A 27,127-nucleotide genomic window follows, 5' to 3' on the forward strand; every position below is an offset into this window, starting at 1 on the left:
GTGAAATCTTTCATTTGCTTTTCTTTTCTTTCTCAGGTTTGAATCCCGTAGTTTTGTCTGTGAGGAGTCTGCTGAGAGAAGAAGAAGAAGAGGAAGAGGAGGAAGAGGAGGAGGAGGAGGAGGAGGAGGAGGAGGAGGAGGAAGAGGAGGAAGAGGAAAAAGAACAGTGTCGGTTTGGGGGCCCCTCGCCCTCCAACAACTAACCCCTCCCTCAAACGGACGCCCCAGCCTCCACCCCCAGCATGCATCTCTTCTTTTACAACTCCTCCTGCCCCCCCGTCACCTTCTGACGACCATCACACAGCCACTCAGCGTCCCACACACTGGGAGATGGGGGGGGGGGGGGGGTTCAGCACTTGTGTGATTCCTCCGTCCTGTGGTCTCTTCTCTGTTCCCACAAATCTTCTGTGACCCCCCCCCCCCCCCCCCCCCCCCTGTGAATCCACACTTGTGTGACTTAAACACTGCACTGGAAATACAGTATGTAAAGTTTTAAGTAAAAATCTATTATTATCATTACTATATTATTATAATTCATATAATTCTTATTACACATGTATATGTCATTTGTATAATTCAGAATTCTTGATGCCAGTGGTTTTTAGAGTTGAAGGATTTTGTTTTTTTGTTTTTCTCGATCTTTTTAAGGAAGCATGTTTTTCCCCATATTAACAGTGGCTGTTTTTTATTGTGGCTATTAAGTGGAAAATTATATTTGGCAGTTTTTGTAATTTGCCTCCTGTACGTTAGCTATGATACTTCGCCCAAACTCATGGTCGACATGTTTTTATCTTTCTGATTTGTTTTTTGGGGGGGGGGGGGGGTTCTTTTGGAAGCAGTGCCTGATGAGTGTCACGTGAAGGTGGAGTGTGAGTCCTTGTATGAATGTGTGTGTGTGTGTTACGTCCTGAGTCCTGATGATAATGGCTCTGTACAGGGGGAGGAGCCTGTTTGTGTGTGAGCGGCCGGACGTGGGGTCTCGTCTCGTTAGGCTCAGTGGCTTCCTGTTTCAGACGTATGCATCGTATACAATATGAGTTTTATCGTGTATTTACGTTTCCACGCTGTAAAGACGGAATGTTGTGATGATGAAGGTTTAAAGAACGAAGCAGCAGAGTGAGGATGAAGAAGAAGCGTCGCTGCCACCAGGGGAATTCTTCTTTTTAATTAAAACTAAGAAAAATGTTTTAATATAACAAGATACTTAATGTTCGAGGGACATTTTTTGTTAAGACAAAACTAATTTTGCTTCAATCAAAGAAAACTACGACTGCAGATCTCATCTCATTATATGGACAGAAAGTATTTTTATCTTCCATGTCGAAAAAGAGGAAATATCTCAGCCAATGACTTTAAGAAGATTACATTCAATTTTCAATGGATATTTTGAGCCTTTGATTGATTTACAGTATTAGAAACTTTAACAAGTGAAGGTTTTACATATTTTGCTTTTAATATTTTCAAAATAGTTGCATTTGAAAGGGTGGAGCACTTTTAACAATTAATGATAAATGAGTTCTGTCTTCTTACTAAAAGTCTAAAAACATAGTTAACAACTCAATAACAGATGGAGAAACAAAATCCTAAAACACTGAATGCATAAAGTTATTCCTCATTATACCAACATGACTCAATGAAAATTAAATAAGCACAATAACATCAAAGTATCTTGTTAATATTAAAACAGTGTTTTTCTTTTTTCTTTAAAAAGCACTTTTAGTTTTTTGCTGACCTGAACCTCTCTGTCCTCTGAGCCGCTCAGCGTCGCCTCCTCCTGTTGATGTTGTTTTTTAAATTCTTCTGAAAAAGATGCTCGGGGAGAGGAGGGGGGGGGGGCCCTGCTGGTGGCTCCTGCTGTCGCTAGGCAACGGCTGAATACCCCGCTCGAAGCACAGCGGCTCGTTTTCCATTAAAAGTCGAGATATTTTTTAATTCTCTCAATTCTCGGCGGCGTCTGGAACAGCAGCGGCAGCAGGTCTTTTTTTAAAGTGGAAAGAAAGGATCCCTGCGGAGGCCTTGACCTTTCTCGCCTCCGAAGCCACAATGGAGCTGCTGCATGTTGTACAAAGCACACACACCCACACTTCACGGTCCATATCAGTGATGACAATTAACACGTGTGTGTGTGTGTGTGTGTGTGGTTGAGGCCTCTACTAGTGGGAGGATGTTGTCTGCAGATGTCAGGGATGCACACGGCCGCTCTGTTCTGTTCTGTGGTTCCTCATTTCAGCACAGTCCTTCGCCACGGGGTGTAATATTTGTGTGTGCAAGCATGTACAGTACATCCATTGCTCTGATTGTGTATTTTTTTTTACAAGCCTGGGAGTGGGGTGTGTGTTACATTTTGGAGTTGTGTGATTTTTAGCAGACGATGAGGGGAGAAGGCTTTATTTCAGAGGACATATCAGTCCGCTGCCTTCAGCCCAGGACGTCATTTTCTTTTTTAGTTTTCTCATGATTTGAACTTGATATTTTCTCATGTTTTTACTCGTTGACTCGTGTCACAGTGAAGTTTTATCAGCTTCTCGTGGTGTAAAGTGCTCGTGCCAGGGGGCGTGGCCCCGGATGATACGGATGGAGACTCTGCTCCACTGAAAAATTTAGATTTTGGTCGGAGCGTAACTTTTGCTCGTCCACCATTGGCTGCCTTGGCGGTTTGTCTCGTCCCTGTATCGGTCGGACCGAGACATGCAGAGACCGGGCGGTCGGTGTTTGGTGAAAAGTCCTCAGGTTTCTATTTATTTGGAATATTTATTTATTTATTTTAGTGAATATTTGTATTGTGCTGACAGTTTTCCTCATGCACTTGTGCAGGTGCTGTCTGTTGTTCAGGGGACTCGGCTCCGTGTAGGACAGCACTGATTTTAAAGGGATAGTACACCCAAGTTGCATCCTGCATGTGTTTTCTCTGTAACGACCAACATGGTGTGAATTTATTTTTGTCTTTTCTCTGCGACTTCAGATCTACGCTGGTTTTGAAATGATTTATTCAGTTTTACGGTGTCTTTTCTTTTTCCTTTTCTTCCTCTGAAGTCCCATCACCACCTTGCCACAGTGGTAATCTATTACTTTAAATCTCATGTGATGCAGGACTAGGATTTTGTGTGAACTTTCCCTCCAAAGGCTTCATTGCATTTTTTTTTCAAATGTAGGTTTTTATTTTCAAGGTGAACCACTGAGTCGTCGTGTTGTGACGATGTTCATGTCTCGTTGACCCTGACGTGATCGTGAAAGGTCGAAGGTCAAAGGTTTCCCGAAGGCGTTCACGTGTGATCGTGCTCATAAACAAACACCTCGTCCTCCTCGTACAAAAAAAAAAAAGAAGAAATAGCAGCATGCACAGTACAAATGTGTCGTTCTCCTGTTCTCCTGTTCTCCTTATCGTGTTTTCTAGCCTTTGAACATCAGTTTCATAAGAGTCACATATTTAAAAACGAGGGTGTACACAGTGTTACACAACTGCGACTAAAGAAGTTTTCTTTGCATGACAGTCAACAGGACACTTTTTTTTTATTTGGGTGTTTTCCTTTTTACTTGGTTTCACCTTTTCTACTGAATGCTGGTATACTCGACCTTTCTCTATCTATTTTCTCAGCTTTTTAAGTGCATATAACTATTTTTGTCTCCAGATGATATAACGAAGATGATTAATGATGATTATATTAATGACTGTGGCACTGAGGAAGACGATGTCGAAGGCGATGATGATGAAGATTGTTTTGCATGCTGTTCTACGGGGCTCTGTGTTGTCAGTGCAGGACTCCAGCAGGGGGCGCAGTCTCACAAAGTAAAGCACAAACAGACTTAGCTGCACTATAAGTTCATTTTAGAGGCAAATCCAACAGAGCATCCAGGTGTAGAGTAAGAAACCAGCTTCCATGAGGATTATTGATCACAGTAGTGACCTGTGTACCGACACCACTTATAGATCAGGATCCTGTGTCACTTATCAAAACTACAATCATGACTGGAAATGATTTACTGTGCAGATAGAAAACACATCTGCCTCCTCTAGGGTTGCACTGACAACACTGAGTTGTTTCTTTCTCTTCGTCGGGCGCATTTCACTCTTTTCTCCCCAGTTTCTCTTCAGTTGACTCTTTCTATTTTCCATCCGTCTCTTTTTTTTCTGTCAGTTTGGGTTTCTCTTCTGTATAATAATATTAATCCTCTAGTTCTCTGATTCTTTGACTTATTGCTCTGTTCTCTTACGTGCTACACGTGTTTCTCTAACGTCAAGAAAAATGTGTTAAGGTGTTATCAATAAAATGAGTTTAAATAGAAATAGAATCGGTCTCTCTGTGTGTACGACTGCAGCAGATATACAGATGCTTTGATAGACATCTCATAGATCTGGACATAAATTGATTTGAGATTTCAAAACATAGAAAATGTGTTTTTGAATTTAACATGAAGAAGAAACACAAATAAGGATGGTTTTAAAATAAGATTTGTGAAAATGGGCAAATTTTAAAAAGACAATACAATAACATCATGTAAAAGTAATGGCAAAAGAAAACCTACATTTCATACATTTTGTGTAATGATTAGGAAACAAATCACCATGTCAGTTCTCAGATTAAATCATAGTAGATGATGGATGATATAATAAAATATAACTCAAATAAATGACATCATATTCTCCCAGAGTTGAAAAAACGTTTTTATTCACTCTTAGAAAACAAAAACGTTGTATTGATGAAAAAAAACTTAAAATACACAAGCACCTTATGGAATAATACATCTTTACATCTTTATCATGTAGAACAGAAATATTTATAAAAATAAATAAATAAAATGACCCATAAATAAAAGACAATAAAACAAACAACCAGCTCAGACCAGTTTCACCAGTCTCTCACTGGCCTCCCACAGTTTTTTGGCCACACCAGAGTCTCGAGCAAACGGCCGCAGGGTGCAGGGTCGGCAGTCGACGAAGTAGCCTCCGCTGTGTTTGGCAGCTTCGTCCGACACGGCGCAGTGGACGACAGTCTGAGCTCCGATCTCACACGGCACAAAAAACATCCACATGATCACCTGCATCAGCATCCGGAACAGGAAGGAGTAGTGACACGTCCAGCCGCTCTGCACAAAGCCTGCAGCAGAGAGATCAGGTCAGGAAACATCGTACTGTAGCTCAGAGGTCAGAACTCTCAACTATATGTGATTACATCTTAGAATTAACAAAACCAGAACTAGGGCTTTGAATATTTTCATTATCAATTAAATATCTGATTTCTTTCTTGACACTTAATCAACTCTGCCAAAGAGATTATGTTTTTATCGCCTGGTGGAAGAATGGGACAAATGTCCAAGGAAGAACTTCCAGGTTTGTTTCCATTTCTTTAACATTGTATTAAACATGTTTTTTATATTTCCACAGGTAATAATTCATACAACTTGATAAAATATTTAGGGGATTGATGTCTGAGTGTTTACATTTTACAAAAACACAGCCTCTCACCAGGATGCACAGCACAACAGGTCACGTCTTTCCCTTCTGTGATGCGGGCCAGTTCCTGACTGAAGTAGATGTTGGCCAGTTTGCTGCGGCAGTAGGTGAAGAAGGGCAGCAGGTTGTAGTTGAGGTCCTGAAAGTCCAGCTTCTGGTATTTGTAGGTGGAGCACGTGAGGGTGATCACTCGGCTGGGAGCGCACTCCTTCAGACGAGGCAGGAGCAGGTTGGTCAGCAGGAAGTGACCCAAGTGGTTGACGCCAAAGCACATGCTGAAGTCATCATCCGTCCAGTCAAGGACACTTGGCATCCCTGCAGAAACACAACAGAAGAAACACATGGACTTCAGCTGATGTTGCTTTTCTCCACAAGATTATACATATTCAGACTTTGTGTGCTGACATGGTGGCACGGTTAAGTGTCTATAAACCTAATTTTGGCATCTTCTTACTTAATAAAACACATTTACACAGACACTGATAAATCTGCAAGTGGGTAAAACAGGCTCATTTATCGATCTAGCTCTACAATAAACACAATCACAGATTTCCTCGTCCTTATTTCTTTGGTGAAAAGGTTTAACCCCCTCACCTGCATTATTGATGAGGATGTCCAGCCTCTTCTCTCTCTGAAGGAAGCTCTTACTGAACTCCCGCACCGAGCGCAGGTTGGCCAGGTCCAGCTCCATGTGCAGGACATTGAGACTGCGACTCTTAAACTTGATCTCTCTCACAGCCTTCTCCGCCTTGTCCACGTCTCTGCAAGCGATGATGACACGAGCGCCTCTCAGAGCTAAGGCCACCGCCGTCTCCTTTCCAATACCCGAGTTCCCACCTGCAGAGAAAAACACACACAAACAGTACAACTAATCTGAAATGTATTGTTCTATGGTCATTCATCGCACTGCTGGGCTGCACAAGTTAAGACTGAACTTCTGGTTTCCTCATGGACCATCTTCTTTCCACCAGGAGGTTTTACCTTCACCAGGGACATTATGTTTTCACCCCTGTCCACATATTAGTTGGCTGGTTTGTGTTTGTAAGCAAGTTTACACAAGAAAACTACTGGACTCTCATATATATATATATATATATATATATATATATATATTGTTAGATCACTGGTATCTGCTCTGGACTCAGTATCAGCCAATGCACAAAGTCCAGGTATCGGTAGAAAGGAAAAACACAAACGGTAAAGAAACATCTAAACTTCCACACACGTTGTATTTCACTGAACTGGGATCCCATTAACAAAGTTGTGCTTTAGTATGTTGCATGTGCCCTGAACAACTTTGTATTAGTGATGTGATGCCACTTCAGAAACCAAAGACCAAACTTTCTGGTGATTAAAAGAAGATGCTGAGCTCCTTCTTTCACTTTTACTCAGAATAATGCACATCTGCATTAATTTGTGTATCATAACTGGAATCTTCAAATCCAAGTGACATTATAAACTCAATTTGGTGAAAATATAACCAATTTTAAAATGCACTCTTTTGCAATTCAACTATTATTGTATATGTAGGCTTTATGGGTATTAACCAGTCTCCTTCCCAATAACTTCACACTTCCTGAACCCATATCTCCTTTAATTGGGGTCTGACACACATTAAATGTCGTGTACACGTGTTTCTCATGTGACAGAACTATCAGCCCGACTCTCACTAGGATCTGTGACCGGTGAGACCTGAACACGAGACGATCTGACACGAGACAAACATCTGTGTGTACTGTGGGGGGTTACTCCACCAGCTGTGGGTGCTAGCTAGTAGCATGCTAACCTGCTAACATCTGTCTACCTGTGATCAGAACTGTTTTGCCGTCGAGTCTCTTCACGTCGGTGCAGCACCTCCTCTTCTTCATCCATTTCAAGATGAAGAAACAAACCAGAGCCGCGATGATGGTGTAGAGAAAATACATTTCCCCTGCGAGTGCTAGCTAATATCTGCTAGCTGTGTTTATTAGCAGCTACTGAAACCGCTGTGTGTGTGGGGGGGGGCTAAAGCTAACTAGCTTGTTAGCTTGCTGGGAAAACGCGTATTTCCTCCGGCTGTTGTGCGTCCATTTCGGGTTTGAAGTTGTGGTGAAGTTGGCGGACAAGATCCCGGACTTACACGAAAAGAGGACAAACTAAAATAAGGCTTAAATTGAATTTGAAATCTCCCTGTAATTCATTCTCTGCTACCGGATGGAAAGCTACAGGAAGTGCGCATGCGCCCGACGGTCAAAGTATCGCAAAGTATCGCGAGAGTTGCGTCAGAACCCCGCAGGCGTTAACGGTGGAGCAAAAGTATTATTTCAAAATTACTTGATATTTAAAGGTCCAGTGTGTAAGATGTAGGCGAAAGGGATCTGTTGATATATATATAAAATAATCCTTGTGATGTTTTCACTAGTGTGTTTCATCTAAATCGTATAAATTGTTGTTTTCTTTACCCTAGAATCAGCCCTTTATATTTAAATGCTTTATATTTACATCAGTAGTGGGTCCTTTCTACGGAGGCCGCCATGTTGTTTACAGTAGCCCAGCCTGGACAAACTAAACACCTTTTGAGTTTTTATGACAGCTGAAGGTTTCCACGGGTTCTCTGTCATGTTTGGAAGGGGAAGGTGAGGTGAGGGGTATTCAGCTGCAACATGCAACTTCCCCACTAGATGTCACTATATTCTACACACTGGGCCTTTAAATGACCTCATCAGACACAGTTCACTGCTCAAAGCTAAAGTTCAAGAAGAGGGTGGTGTTGGTGCAACATGTGCGTCCACACGCTATTTTCTTCTCTCAACACAAACCTGATGTCGTCCATCTTTCTCTGTGGAGTTATTCTTATTTTCTCCTCTAATGCAGCAGCTGGTGAGTCTCAAAACCTTTAAAATCTATTTCAGACACCGGAGAGTTAAAGTAGATGCTGAGCTTCTACTTTCACTTTTGCTCAGAGGAAACACATCGTGACAACATGTTGGTTTCTGTATCATGACTGTAAACCTCACATCCTAGTGATGCTGCGTGGGATTTAAGTAAAGGTTAGGACTTTCATAGAATTTAGTGGGATTATTTCAATATCTATCTATCTATCTATCTATCTATCTATCTATACATTTATACATTTATACATCTATACATCTATCTGTTTGTCTGTCTAAACATCTGTCTATCTCTGTGTTAATCAATCTATACATCTGTCCATCTATCTGTCTTAGAATAGTCTGACCGAGCGTTAAATTGAAGTCTGTTAATAAATAACTTAATAAGTGACTTTAGGAATTTGTGCGTTGGTTGGTTTGATATTTAATCGACCTCCTCAGACATAGTTCATGACTCAAAGCTAAAGTTCAGGACGAGGTTGGTGTTGCTGCGACATCTTTATTTTCTTCTCTCAACACAAACCCGATGTCGTCCATCTTACTCTGTGGAGTTATTCTTATATTCTTCTCTAATGCAGCAGCTGGTGAGTCACATTAAAAATCTATTTCAGACACCGGAGAGTTAAAGTAGATGCTGAGCTTCTACTTTCCCTTTTGCTCAGAGGAAACACATCGTGACAACATGTTTGTTTGTGTATCATGACTGTAAACCTCACATCCTAGTGATGCTATGTGGGATATAAGTAAAGGTCTTTCATAGAATTCAGTGGGATTATTTCAATATCTATCCATCTATCTATCTATCTATCTATCTATCTATCTATCTATCTAAAAAGTGAGCTCCACAGTCAGTGTCTTTCTATCTCATGTCTTCTCTATAAGGTGAAACATGCAGGGGGAGCTGTGGACATGTGCAGGACGAGTGCTCCTGTCACCCAACCTGTGTGTCTCTGCTGAGCTGCTGTTCAGACTACAACCAGTCGTGTTTCCAGGTGACGCCTCACTCCAGCTCCATGCTGGGTGGACGAGCTCTCAGGATCCTGGGCTTCGTCCTTCCTCCTGGTGGCCGCCTTCTCTGCAGGTTTGTGTCCGTCACACATAAACACATAATGATCTACATACACTCATCATGGGAGTTTGTTCCATTACGGGTCCACAATGACAATAATACCCTCCCTGTTCACTTTATTAGGTACATGTTTACACTATGATGCAATCCAGTAAACTGCTCTATCTATCATAGATTCTACATTTAGGACCATAATGTTCGGTTTTCTTTGATATGATCAGAGATGTATTTTTTCAGTGATGTGTTTATTGTTTAGGTTCATGTTTGAAAATAATGTTGTATTGGAAAAAAAACAGAAGTGTTTTGTTGTGATCTAATCTCATAAATTCAGGTTTGTCTGTCTCTGTTGTAAAGGTTCAAAAAGGAGATTGTACGAGAAGGGTTTATTGACGCTGAAGGCCGCGCCCACTGTATCTCTCCTTTACTGTATGAGACAGGTTGGATTCCATTCGATGTCTCAGAAGATGGAATCAGCTTTGACAGATCTGGAGAGTACCTGTCAGGTCAGTTGCTGAAATTTAAAAATGAGAATTTGCCAGTACCTGAACCTCTCATTTGAATTTGGCGTTTGTCTCGTTAAGATGTCTTTTCTTTCACTGTCAGTCCACCCGAGTAAAGCAGACCCTGCTTCTGAAGTCACCCTGGTGAATGCAACCCAGTGGCAGAACTACGGCACACCAGACGTGGCAGGGAGGCTAAACCTGACGTGGAACAGCTCTTTGATTGGAGCAGATAAGGTCGACATAGAGTTGTGGGGCTACAGAGAGTTCAACCGCAGCACAGAGGCAGCGATGAACAGATCATCGTCCCTCCAAGCCGAGCTCAGCTACCTGTTCTCCCTCGGCAGGAATCTGGTCAACAGTGGGACCTTCAGCTTCATCCCTGAGGCCTCGAAGGACCAATCGGACTGCCAGCTCGGAAATATCCGCATAACTGCTAGTTCTAAGTCAGATGGAGCAAGGTAACCAGAATACATATCAATCATTTTTTAAATATCACATTATATCTCAACCAGTGACTGTATGTAAAGATGGATGACGCGTCTACACTTCTTCACACTGGACAAAGATCAAGCTAAAATATCCTGGAGAGGAGAAACACGCATGTGATGTGTGTATCGTATCTGAAAAGTTCAAATCAATATAGTATAAAGAGAAAACATGAAGAAAAACATATAAACCAACTTTTTCCAACATGGCTATATACCTTTATGGGAATTATGGCCAAATTTCTGTGTGTTTAAACCATTAGATTGTTTATAAAGATGGGTGATGAAGCTAAAATATCCCTGGATATAAACACTGCCATCCTCAGTTGAAGCTTCGAACAATGACAAGTCAATCTCTGCTGTCAATCAAGACGTCTCATATGAATCGCATCTTTATTTTTTATTTCATCCATGTTTTTATATCTATGATCAGCCCATTTTTGACAAGTTCCAAAGTAACTGAATGATGTTTGTTTGACTCACAGGGACGAACCAGGACTCTGGAGCAGAGCTCACGTCTTGGCCTGGAACTTCGAGCAAACCTTCAGAGACGACTCTGCTGCCTGGGCCGAGAACAAGTGTCTGCAATGGGACGTCGTGGAAAAGGAGCAGCCCGGCTTCCTCAGAGAGCTCATTGACTGTCCGTGCACTCTGGCCCAGGCCCGAGCGGACGCAGGCAGGTTTCATGTGAGTATAAACATACAACTACTGTTTTCAGTCCAAAAACGAGTCATACTAGTTACTGCTATGGGGGAAGGCTTTCTCTGGAACAGGCCTCAGCTCTATTAAGTCGGTGTTTTGTTTGCTGAAATTATAGCCAAGACCCACAAGTAATTGGTTGTTGTTTAAATATTTGAATTAGGATTTAATCTGCTGGTTAAACAAAGTCTTTTCAGCAGGTGATTAGTAGCAATGTACTCAGGAATTCAATTAATATCCATGTCCGGAGAGAAAGATCTTGAGTTAAGCGTCTTTCAAAAGCAAATCATTTCAACATGAAACTAAAACTGAACAATACAGAAGGTGTTTGTCTATAAAATGTTAAAAACTAATAAATTAAAGTTCCTAGGTGACTTTTACAGGATTTTTATTCCACAACCCAAATATACGTCAATGATGATCATATATAATAATGACAAATAAAATCCAAATTTTTAGGGGGGCTTGAAAATTGGCAGAAACAATCATCAAAATCGTTGCCATTTGATTTCCTCTCGATAGAGTAACGTGTTGTTTCAGACTGACTACAGCTGTGACATTGAGAGGGGCAGTGTGTGCACGTATCACCCGGGTAGTGTCCACTGCGTCAGAGCTATTCAGGCCAGGTAGGAGTGACGAGAGGAACGTTTATCCCTTTTTTAAAAGTTGAAATGGAGGCATTTCCCCCCCCTTTTAAAATTAGATCTTCCTTCTTATATTTCCAGTCCCACTCATGGATCAGGGCAGCAGTGCTGCTACGACAGCTCCGGAGCTCTGATGCTGACGGGAGACTCTTTTGGGGGCAGCAGCCCAGACAGGGCCCACGACTGGGGCTCGCCTCCATACAGGGAACCACCACGGGTGCCGGGTTACTCCCACTGGCTCTATGATGTCATGAGTTTCCAATACTGCTGCCTTTGGTCCGACCACTGCCAGATCTACTTCAACCATCGACCCTCCAGCGGTTGCCGCAGCTACCAACCCCCGAAAGCTGGTGAGAGCATTTTGAAGTCAAATCAAATGTATTTATAGACGGTTCACAACATTCTGAGATGTTCACGGACCCACGAGATGATTCAAAGAGTAAGAATCCAGCTCAGAACACAGCACGGTAACAATAATCTCCCCGTTTAGATTTAATTAACCCTGTTCATTCTAATCTTGTTTTATCTGATGTTAGCTTTCTGGTTCAGTTGTTGCTCAGCTAATCTGATCCTGAGGGTAAAATACATCTTAAAATGAATGAACTAGAAGAAGGTGTGACATTGCATTGATTTCTCACGTCATAATGGAAAACAATTGATAGGAAAAATGTTTTTACGAGATTATATTCATTGAAGTAATAAGATATATTTACATTTGATAAGAATAAGGATATTACATTTTTCTTAGCATCTTACGTTGATGTTACAGACTGTGTAAGAGTCTCAGTTCTGGTTTCCATGTTAACATTTGGCGTGAAATAATTACTGTCTGCAGCTGAGGCTTAAGGTTTTGTATTGTGTATTTTCTTGTTGATGTCTCGCAGGCTTCGTCTTCGGGGATCCACATTTCATAACGTTTGACGGCCTCAGCTACACTTTCAATGGTGAAGGAGAGTTCGACCTTGTGTCTTCACCGGAGAGAAAACTGAGCATTCAGGCCAGAACAGAACGGGTGGAACTACAAAACAGTGAGTCCACGTTTGAATCCTCTGTCTGAATCATCTCTTTCACCCCCATGGTGATATTCTACCTCCCACTTTTAGATGAAAGCTTTGTTTGGATGAATAAAATGTATTTTATTGCCCGTCTCTTGAGTTTGCTCAGTCTTGACGTTGAGTTTTCCAACTGTTGTTTTTGCTTGTGCTCTTCTCTCTGACACCAAAGAGCATTTAAGGCGTTTACACACTGAGAGCAAGTGACATCAGGTCGTTTTGTGAGTGAAACATGTTGCTGTTGTAAAATGACAGCCCACGACCTTGGGTGCCTCTTGTTTTCACTCAGGATCAGATGCGTTGGAGAATAACAGATGTTAGTGTTACTGGTTAGAAGTTCCTCTAAAGGCATTGCACAACAGCTATGAGCCACATGACTAAAGACGGCAATAATGTCGTCAATATTCATCTCATCAGATCAGTGAAGTCAAACATCTGCACATAAGATGCTGCAGATAACTATGTGATCTGTAATTTACCACCAAGGCACCTTGGCCAAAGCCACATGGCTGTCAGCGGTGGCCATGAAGGAGAGGAGCTCTGATGTCATCGAGGTGCGTCTGGCTGAGCGACGCCTCCAGGTGCTGAGGAACCAGAGGGTTTTACCTTTCACCGAGCAACGATGGATGGACCTGCACAGTGAGACGGATGTTTTTTATCTTTATAATCATGGAATCATGGAATAAACCAGTGGGAGCCTGTTTGTTTCCATGACTAGGAGAGATGGAACTTCGGGAGAAAATGTTTTAGCAACAAAATTAGTGATGGTATTATTCTGAAGTTTAGATTCACCACTTTCCTAAATTGTGCAAAGTTATAAAGTCCACAATAAAAGTCCTCCTGAAACGCAGTAGTAGTCATAGTATTGTGAAGTTGTGACCACAGAGTTTATTTTAAATCATTTTACTCTGTAAGAATGTATTAACAAGTAAGAATGAGGTATTTAAACTGAAACTGAATCTCCTCTTGACTCTGTAGGAGTATTCGTGTCCGTCCCCGGTTCTCACACTGTGACCGTGATGTTCCTCTCTGGCGTCGGCGTGGAGGTTCGTCTGCACGAGGGAATCATGGCAGCGACCGTCCTGCTGCCATCTGAGTTTACCAACCACACTCGGGGTCTCCTCGGTTTCATGAACTCTGACCCGTCGGGTGACCTGTTGACCCGACAAGGAGAGGTCCTCCCCTCGCACGGCGCCACGCTGGAGGAAATCTTCACCTTTGGAACTGGATGTGAGTGTGAAACACCGTCGAACTCTGCTGAACTCAATCAATCGATCACACCAATAAATGCTGAAATCAACAGTTCTCCCCACGAAGCAGCATAAATATTAAAACTCGTCTTTTTGATGTTGTGTGCAGAGAACGTTGCATGTTTAGAAAGACCTGATCTGATTAGGGATTCTGTGCTCTGCTAATAAGTACCCATTGTTGTATCTTTACAGATTATTACCATATTTGAGCCACATTTGGCTAAAGCTCTGGCAGATGTTTTAAAAGTGCACAGGAAGAAAAACAAGTCACATGTTTAGAGTTAGTCTTAATAGATTGCAGAGAAATATCAGTGGTTGTGACCATGCAAGTGAAACCACATCTCTGGAGCACAGTTGGAGCCAAACCGCATTCATACGAGATAATGTCTCCGCTGTAATTACTGTGTGTACCCTAACTTTTAATTTTCTTTTTCTCTTTTGACTGAAATCGTTTTACTTCGGTACAACTGAGGCAAACAGTTGTTTACATTAATTTAAGCTTGTAGGAAGTGAAATATTTATCGGTGGTGATTAAGTGACATTAAGAGAGTCAAGTCAAGACTCTCAGGAAAAAGAGAACCACGAGCACGGACTGTGTCCTGCACTGATCCCGTTGGTGTGTAACTTCCACTGTGGTTCTGTTTCCAGTACAAACGACACCGGTATCTGCCTTTATCACCAGAAGCTCTTGGATGTCGTTCACGTCATTGTAGAAAACAACCAGAGCAACTGACTTGGACATTTGTGTTCTCACATTCAGCCCCTGTGGAACATTTCAGCAAACTGGAGTTCAGTGCATGTCTGAAAGCAGCTTTACAGTTTTACATGTTTTTCTTTTTTTCATAATTAAAATAATCTACAATATTTTCCAATGTTTAAAAGCATTGTTATTGGTCAGACACATTTTATTTTGGCCATTAATGTGGTCGGCCATGTCTGATTTGTTGCCATGACTACCCGCGGTTCAGAAAGAGTTGGTTTGTCAGTCCCTCTAATTAGCCTTTCTTTTATGTGTTTTTAAGGTTTTCCTCCATGTGCTTTCCTCATGCTACACTGAGCACAACTTCATTTCACAACTTCAACTAGTATTACGCTGTGAGATCGATCTAAAAGAGGTCATTGGTTTTTCTAACCAGAAACTTAACTGGTGCCGTCTCTTATTTCTGTCCACAGGGAAAGTTCCAAAGATGTCGTCCCTTTTCACACACGACTCAAAGCGCCTCTTGGAGGCCCACAGCTTCACACCGTCCCCTGACCCGGCGTTTGTTCCAGCCTTTTCTCTACCTGAGACCCCCGACGACCCCCTGGTGGCAGACATGTTGACAACGTGCGTTGGAGAAGGGGCTCGGTTCTGTAAATACGACACGTTGACCACTCGGAGCCTCGCAGTGGGAAACTCCACACTCTGGGCCCATCGAAACTTTCAGGCCTTAATGGACGCCCTGCAGCCAGGTACCACGTGAAACAAGGTTCCTCTGTGTCCCGTCATTTGTTGTCTCTTGTATTTGTGTGTCTGTTTTTTGTTTGATTGTGTAAAGGGGAACAGAATTATTGTCCATGGTTGTTTCTTGTTCTGTCTTTGATTAAATAATGTCTGAAAATGCAAAAAGCATGTGCAGTAAAATGATCTGTACAATTAATCTTAGAAGTGACTTAATGCCATAAAAAAGCTGAATGAAGTGGTTTTGAAAAGTTATGTGCTCTCACCATAGGCTGTATATGAAGATGGCCGACACGTCTCCATTTCCTCCCAGTACTCAGAAATGAAAACAAAACATCCCAGATACAGATGCTGCCATCTTGCTCTGATCATCAAATAACCAATTAAAACCAAACACATCATAAAAACGAACACTTGAACAACTTAAAATGACAGAAACCATCTTTGTGCTTTGTAGGGAGCCGGCATGTCGTCCATCCTCATAAACATTCTATGCTTCATAAAATACATTTGAGTATCACTACTTTATAAAACCCATACAGTAGTTTTAATATTGGTTTTTTTAATGTGTGACTGTTCCTCAGTGGTGTCCTGTGGCTGGCTCCCCCCACCCAGGTATGGAAAGAAGAACGGGACACGTTACCTGGAGGGGAACACGCTGAGCTTCTCCTGCAATGAAGGGTTCATTCTGTTCAGATCCACACAACGCACTTGTCTGGATGATGGGACCTGGAGCGGAGAGCAGCCCTTCTGTGTGAAAGGTTGGTTCTAATAACGGTTGTGTTGTGTTGAGTGGTATAAACGTGTGTATGTGAGGAAAGGGAAGGGTGTATTTTGAACACATATGATGCGGTCTGCTATAAATATTCCGGTAAACAATGCCATTAACTGATACTTTGGCATCAGAGCTTTGAGTTGGCTGCGGAGACGTGTTGCATTCATGAGCTGTTTTCTCAGAAATCAATCCCAGAGGGCAAAACAAGTATGTAGCACACATGGGTTTGTTGCAAAAGGACTGTGTGATTTTTCAGATTAGTCCCCTCTGGCAGCGCCATTAAAACCACAACAATAAACTATTTGCAAGAAACAACAGATACTATGAAATACTTCAATAGGTTCATACTGTACCCTCGACTCCGTGGAGGGTTTGAGTTTAAAATGGATTAACAAATGCATTTTAAATTGGGTTAAAGCATGAAAGATCTTCTGGTTTTGTCTCTATCACTCTAATCATTGTTCTGTTTGTGCTCTACAGAGTTACTACACAAATAAACAAGCTCTCTCACTTTATTCCCAACAACAAAGAGATCTCGCTTCCTCCAGGGAAAACTGAGCAGGCTTTTCAGAATCCTCCTCTCAACCAGTTTCTTTAAAAACCAAAGATAGATAAAAACCAAAGATAGACGTGGCTCTCGGCTGTCCATGCAGACCATTAGCTCCAGAGCTATAAACTTCTGAACCTGGTTTGGCTTTGCTCTGCTTTGTGGTTGTAAATTGGAAACACCTGGTTCAGGTCCTTCTAATGGTTTCATTCATAACCCCAAACATGAACTCTGTGTCGTAGTTTTGGGCTTTTGCCACTAGGCCGCAGTATTTCCCACTGAATTCCCACCTATTTGTGTTTTTGATGGAGCAGGTTAAAGCCTCCTGTCGTCCCACTGTGTTGTGTGAAGATTCATCCTTATTGCAGTGTCAGAAAGATTGGATGCAATTAGATCTTAAATCATTTAGCTGCAAGTATATCACATAAGGTGAAGTGAGAGGAAGCAGGGAAAGAAAAACCTTGCGATCCACCTGAACTTCCAGCTCTTCATGGCGTCACCACACTTCTCCATTCTGACCTGGTTAGAGCTGCAAACAGAGACTTCCTCGTGATAGCAATCAGGGAGGAATAGTCTTCATATGTCCGATCTGGAGGCCCGTGTTACAACCGGCTGGGTCACAGCTGGACACAATCGATCCCGGCTCCTTTTATTAGGTAAACATACTCGTCTCATAACTCGATTATCCAGTTCAGAGTTGTTTTAGAGATGATTCATATTGAGCCAAGTGAATTATTTTAGTCTTTCTTTGATCCTTCTTAACTCTGAAGGTTCATCTACGTACAAAAAGAGACATGTGCTTACATACCTCTATCTTGGCTTGGTGGTTAAACAACACATTCACAACAGGCAGCGAGCGTTTTCTAACAAAAACAAATTTGGTATCTCCTTCCAACTTCATGATACTTGGCCATATTGTGCATTGTGGGCGAAAGCCTCCTGTGACGTCTGAGTTTGTGGTTTGTGGCTCTCGTCCGTAGACTCGCTCTCTACTGTTTGACATGATTCTTGCACAAGTGGTAACCGAGATTGGATGTGTTTGGATCATGTACATGGAGACTGGGTTCCAAAACAATGAGTTGCAACGTATAGTTTTCTGATCCATGTCAGATTTTTCACATCCATGCAACAGAAAGGCCACTATTTTCGGTCATGTTCCTAAATTCTAAGTCTAAGTCCTTCTATTCAGAATTACATCCTCTGTCACGTTCACTCTCGTCCGTGTTTATTTGTGTTGCCTTCACGCACATCTCCTGCCCACATCCGTGTCATGTGGAACAAAACAAAGTGCTTTCCAAATTATGAAAAGTATTCTCATAAAATATGCGATTGCAGCAACAATAAAGTAAACGATAGAGCATAATATACGAAATGGAAGACGTTTTACTACACAATCGTGAGTTAAACACACGCACACACACAAAACTTTTTGGGCCTTTTTAGGAATCTCACAATATCCCCACTTGCTCCGACGCCCTCATTACGCAAATCCGGGCTAACAACTGTCAACATGACCCGAGGGGCTTAATGGCAGGTGTCGCATGAGCTGTTACCTCGGCCACTCGACCGCTAGCCACATAAACAATACTGAATGTGCATGAGCTGCCCTCGCTGATCTCTCTCCCCCCCCCCCCACATGAATGACTGCAGCATGACGTGTCGCCTGAACACCCACAGGATTGTTGTCATAATCGAGATGAGCGACGTGCTGCTGGAAAACAAATGCCACGGCATCCAGTTTGACTCCTTTGCTGAGTCACTTTAATGAGCCGCCGTTGAAACGCCGCCTGTCAGCAGAGGTGACGGTAAAGTCCCCTCCATCAAAAGTGGATAACTGCACGAATATCTCCCATCGCCGAACGCCTCCCCCACATATGAGATGGATCAGAACCTGCTGCTCTACCTGTCAATTCGCTTTTTAACCACTTCACACTTGAGACAGGGGTGTAGTGCATCGAGTGGATGAATGTTAATATCTTCTGCTGGAGGGACGAGGTTGTCGGGGGTGAGTGAGGGGGGGGGTTGTCCTTGGGAGTGTTTTTGATCAGGGCCATGGAGACTTGAGAAGTGTTATACAAGCTTGGATGCACGTTGTGTCGCAGTCCTCTGAAAAACCGCGGCCCTGGATGCGTATCGGATGCATACCAATAACATGATCAGCTTAATGGCATCAGAATATTAATGTAGGCTCGTGAACAGAGGGAAGTGATAAAAGGAAAAGGTGACAGCCGACGGTGTCAAATGCAACAAGATGAGAACAAAGCTTTCTTTGAGTTTGTGCACAGATTATTGACATATCGGATTAAAGCTGTTTCTGTTTCTGTGGTGAGGTCGGAATCTGAATGACAAATCTGTTTTGTACAAGATTTTGAGCCATTTAACATCGTAGCCTCAACACATTGACTGAGTTGTGTTGGAATCTTTAGAGGTCAGGATAACTGCAGTGACCACACCTCTCATGCATGGTTCTTTTTCTTCCACTTGTTATAAATTTGAGGCCTTAAACGTAAGAATATTATGTACAAGGTCTCAAATAAAATAATAATTATAGTATAATTAAGGTAGTGCTATCCGAGCCAGAGTCTTTGCAGTATCAGGGGATAGAGCCACGGTAGCAAGGTCCCGACAATACACGCAATCGACCAATTGTGAGTCAGCCTCAGTTGTCAATAGTGACATTTCACCCCCCGTTTTTTTTGTATCAAATAAGTACTTCTTACTTTGAACCAGGTCCCATCCACTTACATGGGGAGGCAGGCTATCCTGCAGCCAGCCACCAGGGGGCAATCAATACATGTTTGGCGTCACTGTTGGAGAGCTGTCATGTCGACATCTGATAGAATAGCATCGGACTCAAAAAGCTGGGAACCAGTGATGGACTTGAACTGACGTCTGCACGAAGCACCTTGAATCGACCAGACTCATGTATATGAAGGAGGAGTCTGGAAATTTAAAGTTTACTTTTTGACTTGTTTGACGAAGACATGCACGAAAAGATTGAAATACTTGATACATGAATAAAAAGATGAACTGGTTTGATAAAAACACACTTTTACAGAGACACACACACACACACACACACACACCTGGCCTCAGGGTCCCAGACCATAATGCAGGCTGATTCCTCTGGACTCCTTTATCTCCCCGAGCCGCCGCTGCCGTGTGTAGACTTTATATCACCTAACTCCTCTGAGAGTGTCTGGGTATGAAGGATGGAGTCAAAATACAGGTTTGGAGACAAGGAGTCGTTTGAGTTCTATCAGGCTCTTTTGTTTTAGGAGTGTGTTCACGCAGCTTGTTCGGTTCGTACATGAAACGTTCGATGAAGTTTGCCATCTGACGCGCGGTTTAAATTCCAGGAATATTTCCGCCCGTCACATTATGTCAAACAGGGTGAGACGCGCGTATCAGATGACAACAGTAGCTTTATACAGAGACATACTGTTACTCGGGGGAGAAAAGTCAACAGAATTATTTAAAGATGATATCAGCTCGGGCCCCAAAAAAAAAACAAAAAACACATATCTCAATCTTAAGAAAAGCTTTTTGTGATAAGAGTGTAGCTCAGGGGTGTGCGGGCGTGGTAGGGTTATGAAAACAGTCTATGGATATCGTCTGTTTGCAATTTCTCTGCAAGATAACCGCTGGAAAAAGGGATTAACTGATGATGAGCTCAGAATATTTTTACTTTTCAAGTTTCCCTAAATCGAAATTTGTAGGAGCTATTCAGACCACCAGACAAGACCCATCAGAACCCTTCATTTCAATCAAGCTGCACCACATTGCACGTACAACGAAGCCAAAAGGTTATGGGTTTGTACTTGGGCCCACGTCCCATCCTTCCACCAAGTTTCATGAGAATCTGTCTGTTTTGGCAAAAAACCAAACAATCAAATCAAAAGACATATAACTTTCATGGCTGAGGGGTAACAACTAAAAGAAATGACTTCTATCCAGATTCAAATGATGGATGATAAACACCGGTTTTGTTCCCAGTTATCTTCAGCTTTTCCAGTCCAGCCCTGTGATGGGTTCATCCCCTCTCACCAGAACATAATGACCCAAACCGAGAGTTACTGGTCTCTGGAGTTTTTACTGTTTGTTCACTGCGGGTCTGTTCAGTGGAGTAAGAGAAGAAATGGAAAGAGGGAGAAGATTGACTGGTTGACTGTCAGTCCTCCACACGCTCCCAGTTTACTTGTGCTCTGGGCCGCTTGTCACACTGATGTCGAAGGTCTCATTATCCAACAGTTTGATGCCAGTGCTGCTGCAGCCAAGGCTGATTGGTGAGAACACTTCAGGGAATGTACGCACACGTTGGGTTGGTGTGTAGCTCTGTGTGCTTCTGGTTGTCTGTGTTCGATGTTCCAAAGCTGCAGACATTTTAATGAACCAGAACCTGCAGTGACTCTACCTGAGCATCACCCACCACACTTGACATATGTTGATGAATTAATGCATCAGAGGATTACGGTAATTAAATACCTTCCCTGTAATGTTTACCTTAAGAAAATAACTCCCGGCTCTCTGCGCTGTATAAATAGTCTGAAAAGATCGGAGATTGCTTCACTGAAATTGCCAATACCCCAAGGAAAGTTTCAGATGTTCTAATTTTGATCGCAATATTTCCGAAGCAAGTGCAAACAAGGTGAAGGCAACTTCTGGGAAAATCCAGCAAAAAGAGGTTATATCAGTCCTTCCACTCATTATGTGTCTTTGAAGCCAGCGTATCATTCTTGTTGTGTTTGATCCCTTTGCTAATTATAAAAATGGATGCTGGCAGAACACAATGGCTCTTTGTGGGAACGCAGTGCTCGACCTGCTGGAGGAATCCATAGAGGGACGAGAACTACTCCCACATTTCTTAATCATATTGTTGTGAAATAGGGTCTGATCAAGAAGTAGTAAGTTTGCAGAAAAAAATTATAACCTCACACATTCTTTGATCTCCTCCTTGTTAGTGGATGGAATATGGTTAAAAGTACATGTCAAATCGTTTTTTTTGGTGTCTGGCATTGTCAGTAGTTATCGCACTGATGTTGGTTCAAGTTTTCATTCATAAGTTTGGTTTTAGTCAGTTATTCGATGCTATAAGAACAGCGTCCAAATTGCGTCAACAGCGGGAAAAATGGCTGCACCCGAATTCAGGATATTTTGACTTTATCTTTGTAAAGGAAGTGGAGATGTGTCGTCCATCTTTATACACAGACATCTACCTACACCCTGGCTTTCACAGAAACAAAATGTTGGTGCCTTAATCCTTTATTTACTGACCCAACAGAGATGGTAAATTTGTGTCGGATGCCTTGTTCAAAGGAACCATGTGTGTTGATTGATCTTTTCCTTTTGTTGTTTCCCCCTCGTGCCTTCACTTCCAACAGCAGTGCTTCCCCGGTTGACTTCATATTGATCCAGATATAAAAGAAGTGGAAGAGGGGTTGTTAATTCTGTGTTGGTGTGATTCTTTGCAGACGATAACGTGCGGTTTATACTCGGCGCTGTGGGCTCCATCTCAGCAGTGGTCGTGATGGGAGTAATGATCCAACTGCACAAAAGGAAGCAAGACAGGTGAGTTACACACGATTCACCTCACAGAAAAAAGTCAAGTCCTCCATGTGAAAGAAGTAAATTAGTACTTGACTACAGTACTAGTATAAAAATTAGTGTTTGGACTGTGGTACTTCTATCCTATTTAAAAAAAACACTGCATTCATTGAAAGAAATATGAATTATTTTACCATTGCATTACATTGTTACATCATTTAAGGTCACCTGTGGTTTCCGTGGTAACAAAAAGTGTGGTTTAATACTACAGGTCCCAGAAGGACAGGGGAGGAAACTCTCCTAATATTATTATTGTATCAAATAAGTGTGTAAGAACAACGTAAAACAACAAAAGCATTTTTTTTTTACTTCTTCGTTTGGCCCAGGTCCAATCCACTCACACCTATCCTGCAGCCAGCCACCAGGGGGCAATCAAGACATTTTGGCTTCACTGTTTGAGAGCTGTCATGATAGAATCGCATCAGACTGAAAAAGCTGGGAACCAGTGATAGACATGAACTGACGTCTGCACGAAAGCACCTTGAATCGACCAGACTCATGTTTATGAAGGAGGAGTCTGGACATTTAAATAACTCGAAGTGTGAAAGTTAAAGTTGACTTTTTGACTTGTTTGACGAAGACGTGCATGAATAGATTGGAAGACTCCTTAAGCAACGTCTTTGTCAGAAATGCAACAAACTGAGCACCTACAAGCTAACGCTGCAGACTTCAGTCAGGAAAAAGTTCACAGCCTCGATCTCGATCCTTCACTTCACCAAAGCGGTTTTCCTCAGTAGAAGCCGTTGGTCATGTGACAGAGAAGCTGAGCTGCCTGTTGCCTGCAGCTTCTTTCAAAATGAGCCTCGTCTCGTTATGAAAACACATCTTTGACAAATGAATGCGGTTCGCACATTATACAGTACACTGGGATTCCAAGTGACGGCTTCAAAATAAAACCCCCCTCATGTTTCAGACTTCATGTGAATCGACGGCAGGAGCAAGTGTCATTGAATAAGTTTGATATAATCTACAGTAAAAAGTGAGATAAAATATTCATATATGTCTGTGTCTGTGTGAAATGAATACTGCATGGGAATGGAGTCCATCACCAACAAGTCAAACTATGCTACAGACAAGTAATATGCAATATAGCCATATACTGTAGTTTATACATCAAAAGACAGTGTTTGATTGTACAAAAGTCTTGGATTGTAACTTTAAGGTCAGAATAAAATTGGGAACTATCTTCTCTCTGTCCCACCAAAGGTCTCCACAGGTCAGACGTACTCTGATTTATGACACATATAATGACTTGTGTTTTTTTTTGTCAGTAGCCCTCCAGCCATCATATATCTTTCATTCTGTCTTTGGATCTATAGATTATATGTTGAAAACAGGAGGCACTTATTATCCTGTGAAAACTAGTATATACCTAGAGGTCCTTCCCTCCCATTTCCTTCCAGTAGTCAAAACCTTTGTGCTGCGCCAACAAAGAAACACACACACATGCACACACACGCACACAAAGGCAGTGAATCCCTCCTGCCCTGTTTGATATCCAAGATGTCCTCCTGGCCTCGTAACCGTTACTCATCATTGCTCTTTCTGATCTGAGCAAACCAAAGAAACCCCGTTTTACCCTGTGGGATCAAACTTGTGATCGCGGTCCAGAGGAACAGGAGGCTAACAGTAGCTGGAGCTCCTGGGCGTATGCCGGCAAATTAAAGGCCTGTTTTATGGGCTCATATAGACTTTGTTTGGGCTTTCCCCCTCTATAACTTCAGCGGGGGGGGGGAAAAGAAAAAAGAATGGATGTCAGGGCTTAGTAGTCACCTCCCGCTCCCGGCAGCACTCGGGGCGAGCGGGCGATGAAATTGCCGTGTTTTCAAGTCTATGAGGGCGAAGAGGGAGAGCGGCACACCTGTCCTCTCCTGAAGCCTTGATCCCGGGAGGCCAGGTGTGAAGAGAGAGAGGGTCTGCAGATGTGAGGACGGTGACGTCTCAGGCACGACGTGCTGATACACATGGAAACCCACCACACACACACACACACACACACACACACACACACACACACACACACACACACACACACACACACACACACACACACACACACACACACACACACACACACACACACACAGCCAGGACCCACACTCTACATACAGTAGCCTAAATGCGTGAAATGAAATCTTACACATTCTTTGAGTGTGAGCCGTCTCGCCGACATGCATGAACACACGAAAAAACCGTCGCACAAACGCACACACACTCCCCCACCAACAAGTGCGGACAACGATTCCTCCTGAACATCAGAAGCATAGCAGGATGGAAGCTGTGGGGGTCTTACTGTATTTCACATCAAGTCTGGGTTGCATGTCTGGAGGAGAGAAGCTGTGATCATACACAACCCTGTGTGTGTGTGTGTGTGTGTGTGTGTGTGTGTGTGTGTGTGTGTGTGTGTGTGTGTGTGTGTGTGTGTGTGTGTGTGTGTGTGTGTGTGTGTGTGTGTGTGTGTGTGTGTGTGTGTGTGTGTGTGTGTGAGAGAGACGGGTAGATAGCGTAGGCCTCCAGTGCCTCAGTTGTGTCAGACTCAGACTTGCAGGGGTACTTTCCACATCTAGGGTTACTCTGCAGGTTTCGACAGGCCGACTGGCAGCTCACCACAGCAGCAGGAAAGTCATTACACCATCAGATGTGGGTCCGTGTTTGTGTGTGTACCATCACGTCTACTGCACTTCTGCTCTGTGACACATGAAAAAGGTCAAGGGGGGCTTTGTCTGAACCTGGCGAGGGGGGGGGGGGGGGGGGGGGGCGCATTTATCAAAGTAAAGTCTCAGTTTAGGAAACTCTGGGAACGTCTCTCACTTGCATGTCGGAAAAATCAGGACTTCAATTCAATTCATAAAGTAAAATATTATCACTTAATCCAGAATAAATCAATGTCTCAGGATTAGTGCTGAGCTTTGAAATCACTTGAATCATCGAGTTTTAACCATCAAAGTTTACCTGAATTATTCCAATAATAATAATTCCACTTGCACATAGATTATTAATACAACTGGTCCCATGTTATAAATGTTCTCTATGACTGGAACCTTCTGAAACCTGAAGAACATGTCCCTATTAATCCTTCACTGTAGAATAATGAACCTATTGTAAAAAACAAATTAGTTTAATACTAGTTCAAATACCACAGGAGAGTTTAGCACTGAACTTTCATGTCCCCTGTTTTCCCAACCGTCCCTAATTAGTTTAATTTGCACAGTTAATAAAACATTAATTAATTTAAAGAGTAAAGAGCTGTTATTAAAAACCATGTTGACATTGCCCTGATGAAAGGTCACCAGAAAGCTTCCCTGCGGTTCAGGTTTGATTAAACAACTGTTCCCCATTACTTCACTTATTCAATTCCCGTCGAGCAGCAGGACATGTCCTCTGGATGGCTCTCCCCACCCCCCCCAGAACAGCTCTGGAAAGGTGAGGATAACAATCTGAGATATGAGGAAACACTTAAATATCAGAGGTGGTGGGGCTGTGGTGGTTGGATTCTTTTTTAGATTTTTTTATATTCCTGAATTTTAAACTTTGTAGTGATTCTTCTTTCTTCTGTATTTTCAGGGACAGAGAAGTGAAACTAGAGCAGATGTCGACCCAAGAACAGATTTGCTGAACCGTCAAAGTTCGTGGGATCTCACCGCTCCACGCTGAAAACCTTCAACTACGTGGCCCTTGGCAGCAAATACAAGATAACGTTTTTAAAATCATATGAAGTTGCGATCTTCTGTTGACCCGTTGACTCTGTCGGAAAAACCTCAGGCGCTAGTGAGGCTCTCAGCGTGTTGCTTGGCCGTGTTGCTTTTTCCTTTTTTGTTTCGTTTGGAAAAGCTCCAGTTTGCGGTTAATAGTTCACGGGGTGAGGATTGAGGGAGTTGAATAAAAGGGGAAAAAAACGCCACGGTTGTTTTTATATTCCCGATTTGCATGAGCGAACGTCCGATGTTCGCTGGAGACAATTGTATAAATACGACACGGAGATACCATCATTACAGTCAACACTCCTTTCTCCCCGTTCAGTCTAAAATGGGACCAGATGTTTTCATATTCATGTCAGTTGTGCAGCGAACCTGATCGTTCTCTGGTTCACGGACTGAACTCGTTTGTGTTGGTTCGCAGCCTTTAAGTCAAGTGAAGGGTTTTTGTTGAGTGACTGAACCAGTGAAAACCGGTAAAGTCTCTTTTCTGCACCATATCAACACATGCACACACTTTCCTTTTGAGTGTTCCATGTCTCTATTTGAAAACAAGGACTGAGTGAAACATTTGCAAATATTTTAATAAAAAATTCATGTGTTCAGATGCTTATTATTGGTGTTTGCACGCTGCAGAATCATCCCCACTTCGAGCCAGCAGACATCCATCGTCTGGCCCAGCCGGCTGCCCCCTCGGACACTGCGTCCTCTCATGTTACCCAGCGGTCTTCTCCACTTTGAACCTGACTCGCTTCTCCTTCTCCAAAACAAAGCCCTCGGGCCTGTAAGAGGAAACATGGGGATCGGGTCCCTCGTGGCTGATGCTTGGGAGTGATAGGAGGGGTGGGTGGGGGGGGGGGGGTCTCGCTGGGAAAGAAGAAGGCTTCTTGTTGGAGACTAATTGAAATAACCTGGCCTTCTGGACAGCGCAGGCTTTGAAGTTCTTACCCGCATGTGAACACTGGTTCCTAACTAGCGCTTGTGCAATGCTGTATCCGTTACCAGCTCCCGCCCACACTGCTGCTGCCGCTCTGTCATGCC

At 42.7% G+C, this 27,127-nt stretch overlaps 3 protein-coding genes across 26 annotated transcripts in view; 2 read left to right on the top strand and 1 right to left on the bottom strand.

The window, feature by feature from the left end:
- camk2b1 (calcium/calmodulin-dependent protein kinase (CaM kinase) II beta 1) overlaps positions 1-4,285 on the top strand; it is a 61,067-nt gene extending 56,782 nt beyond the window's left edge. For all 23 annotated transcript variants that reach the window (XM_034596940.1, XM_034596948.1, XM_034596941.1 and 20 more), the window contains 2 exons: positions 37-3,439; positions 3,475-4,285. The gene's annotated coding sequence lies outside the window, so the exon portion shown is untranslated. The remainder of the gene's footprint in view (positions 1-36; positions 3,440-3,474) is intronic.
- A 360-nt stretch (positions 4,286-4,645) lies between these two features.
- On the bottom strand, positions 4,646-7,671 carry si:dkey-174n20.1 (uncharacterized protein LOC796174 homolog). The gene is made up of 4 exons (XM_034596964.1): positions 7,257-7,671; positions 6,047-6,289; positions 5,465-5,767; positions 4,646-5,096 (listed from the first exon to the last, which is right to left on the bottom strand). The coding sequence occupies exons 1-4, from the start codon at positions 7,375-7,377 to the stop codon at positions 4,837-4,839; spliced, it is 927 nt and encodes a 308-aa protein (XP_034452855.1). The 5' UTR covers positions 7,378-7,671; the 3' UTR covers positions 4,646-4,836.
- A 1,120-nt stretch (positions 7,672-8,791) lies between these two features.
- Positions 8,792-26,844, top strand: susd2 (sushi domain containing 2). Of its 2 annotated transcripts, XM_034596938.1 has the most exons (15): positions 8,792-8,906; positions 9,159-9,169; positions 9,205-9,403; positions 9,746-9,894; positions 9,995-10,352; positions 10,865-11,066; positions 11,619-11,704; positions 11,804-12,072; positions 12,607-12,750; positions 13,261-13,413; positions 13,753-14,004; positions 15,198-15,476; positions 16,050-16,226; positions 22,259-22,355; positions 25,956-26,844. In XM_034596938.1, exons 3-15 carry the CDS (start codon positions 9,336-9,338, stop codon positions 26,005-26,007), a joined length of 2,286 nt encoding a protein of 761 aa, XP_034452829.1. In that variant the 5' UTR covers positions 8,792-8,906; positions 9,159-9,169; positions 9,205-9,335; the 3' UTR covers positions 26,008-26,844. The 2 variants fall into 2 exon arrangements, with proteins under 2 accessions (XP_034452829.1, XP_034452828.1); XM_034596937.1 differs by lacking the exon at positions 9,159-9,169 and having other exon boundaries at positions 8,805-8,906.
- Positions 26,845-27,127: the final 283 nt, after the last annotated feature.

The sequence above is a fragment of the Hippoglossus hippoglossus genome, chromosome 9 (genome assembly GCF_009819705.1).
Source record: "Hippoglossus hippoglossus isolate fHipHip1 chromosome 9, fHipHip1.pri, whole genome shotgun sequence".
Taxonomy (NCBI): Eukaryota; Metazoa; Chordata; class Actinopteri; order Pleuronectiformes; family Pleuronectidae; genus Hippoglossus; species Hippoglossus hippoglossus.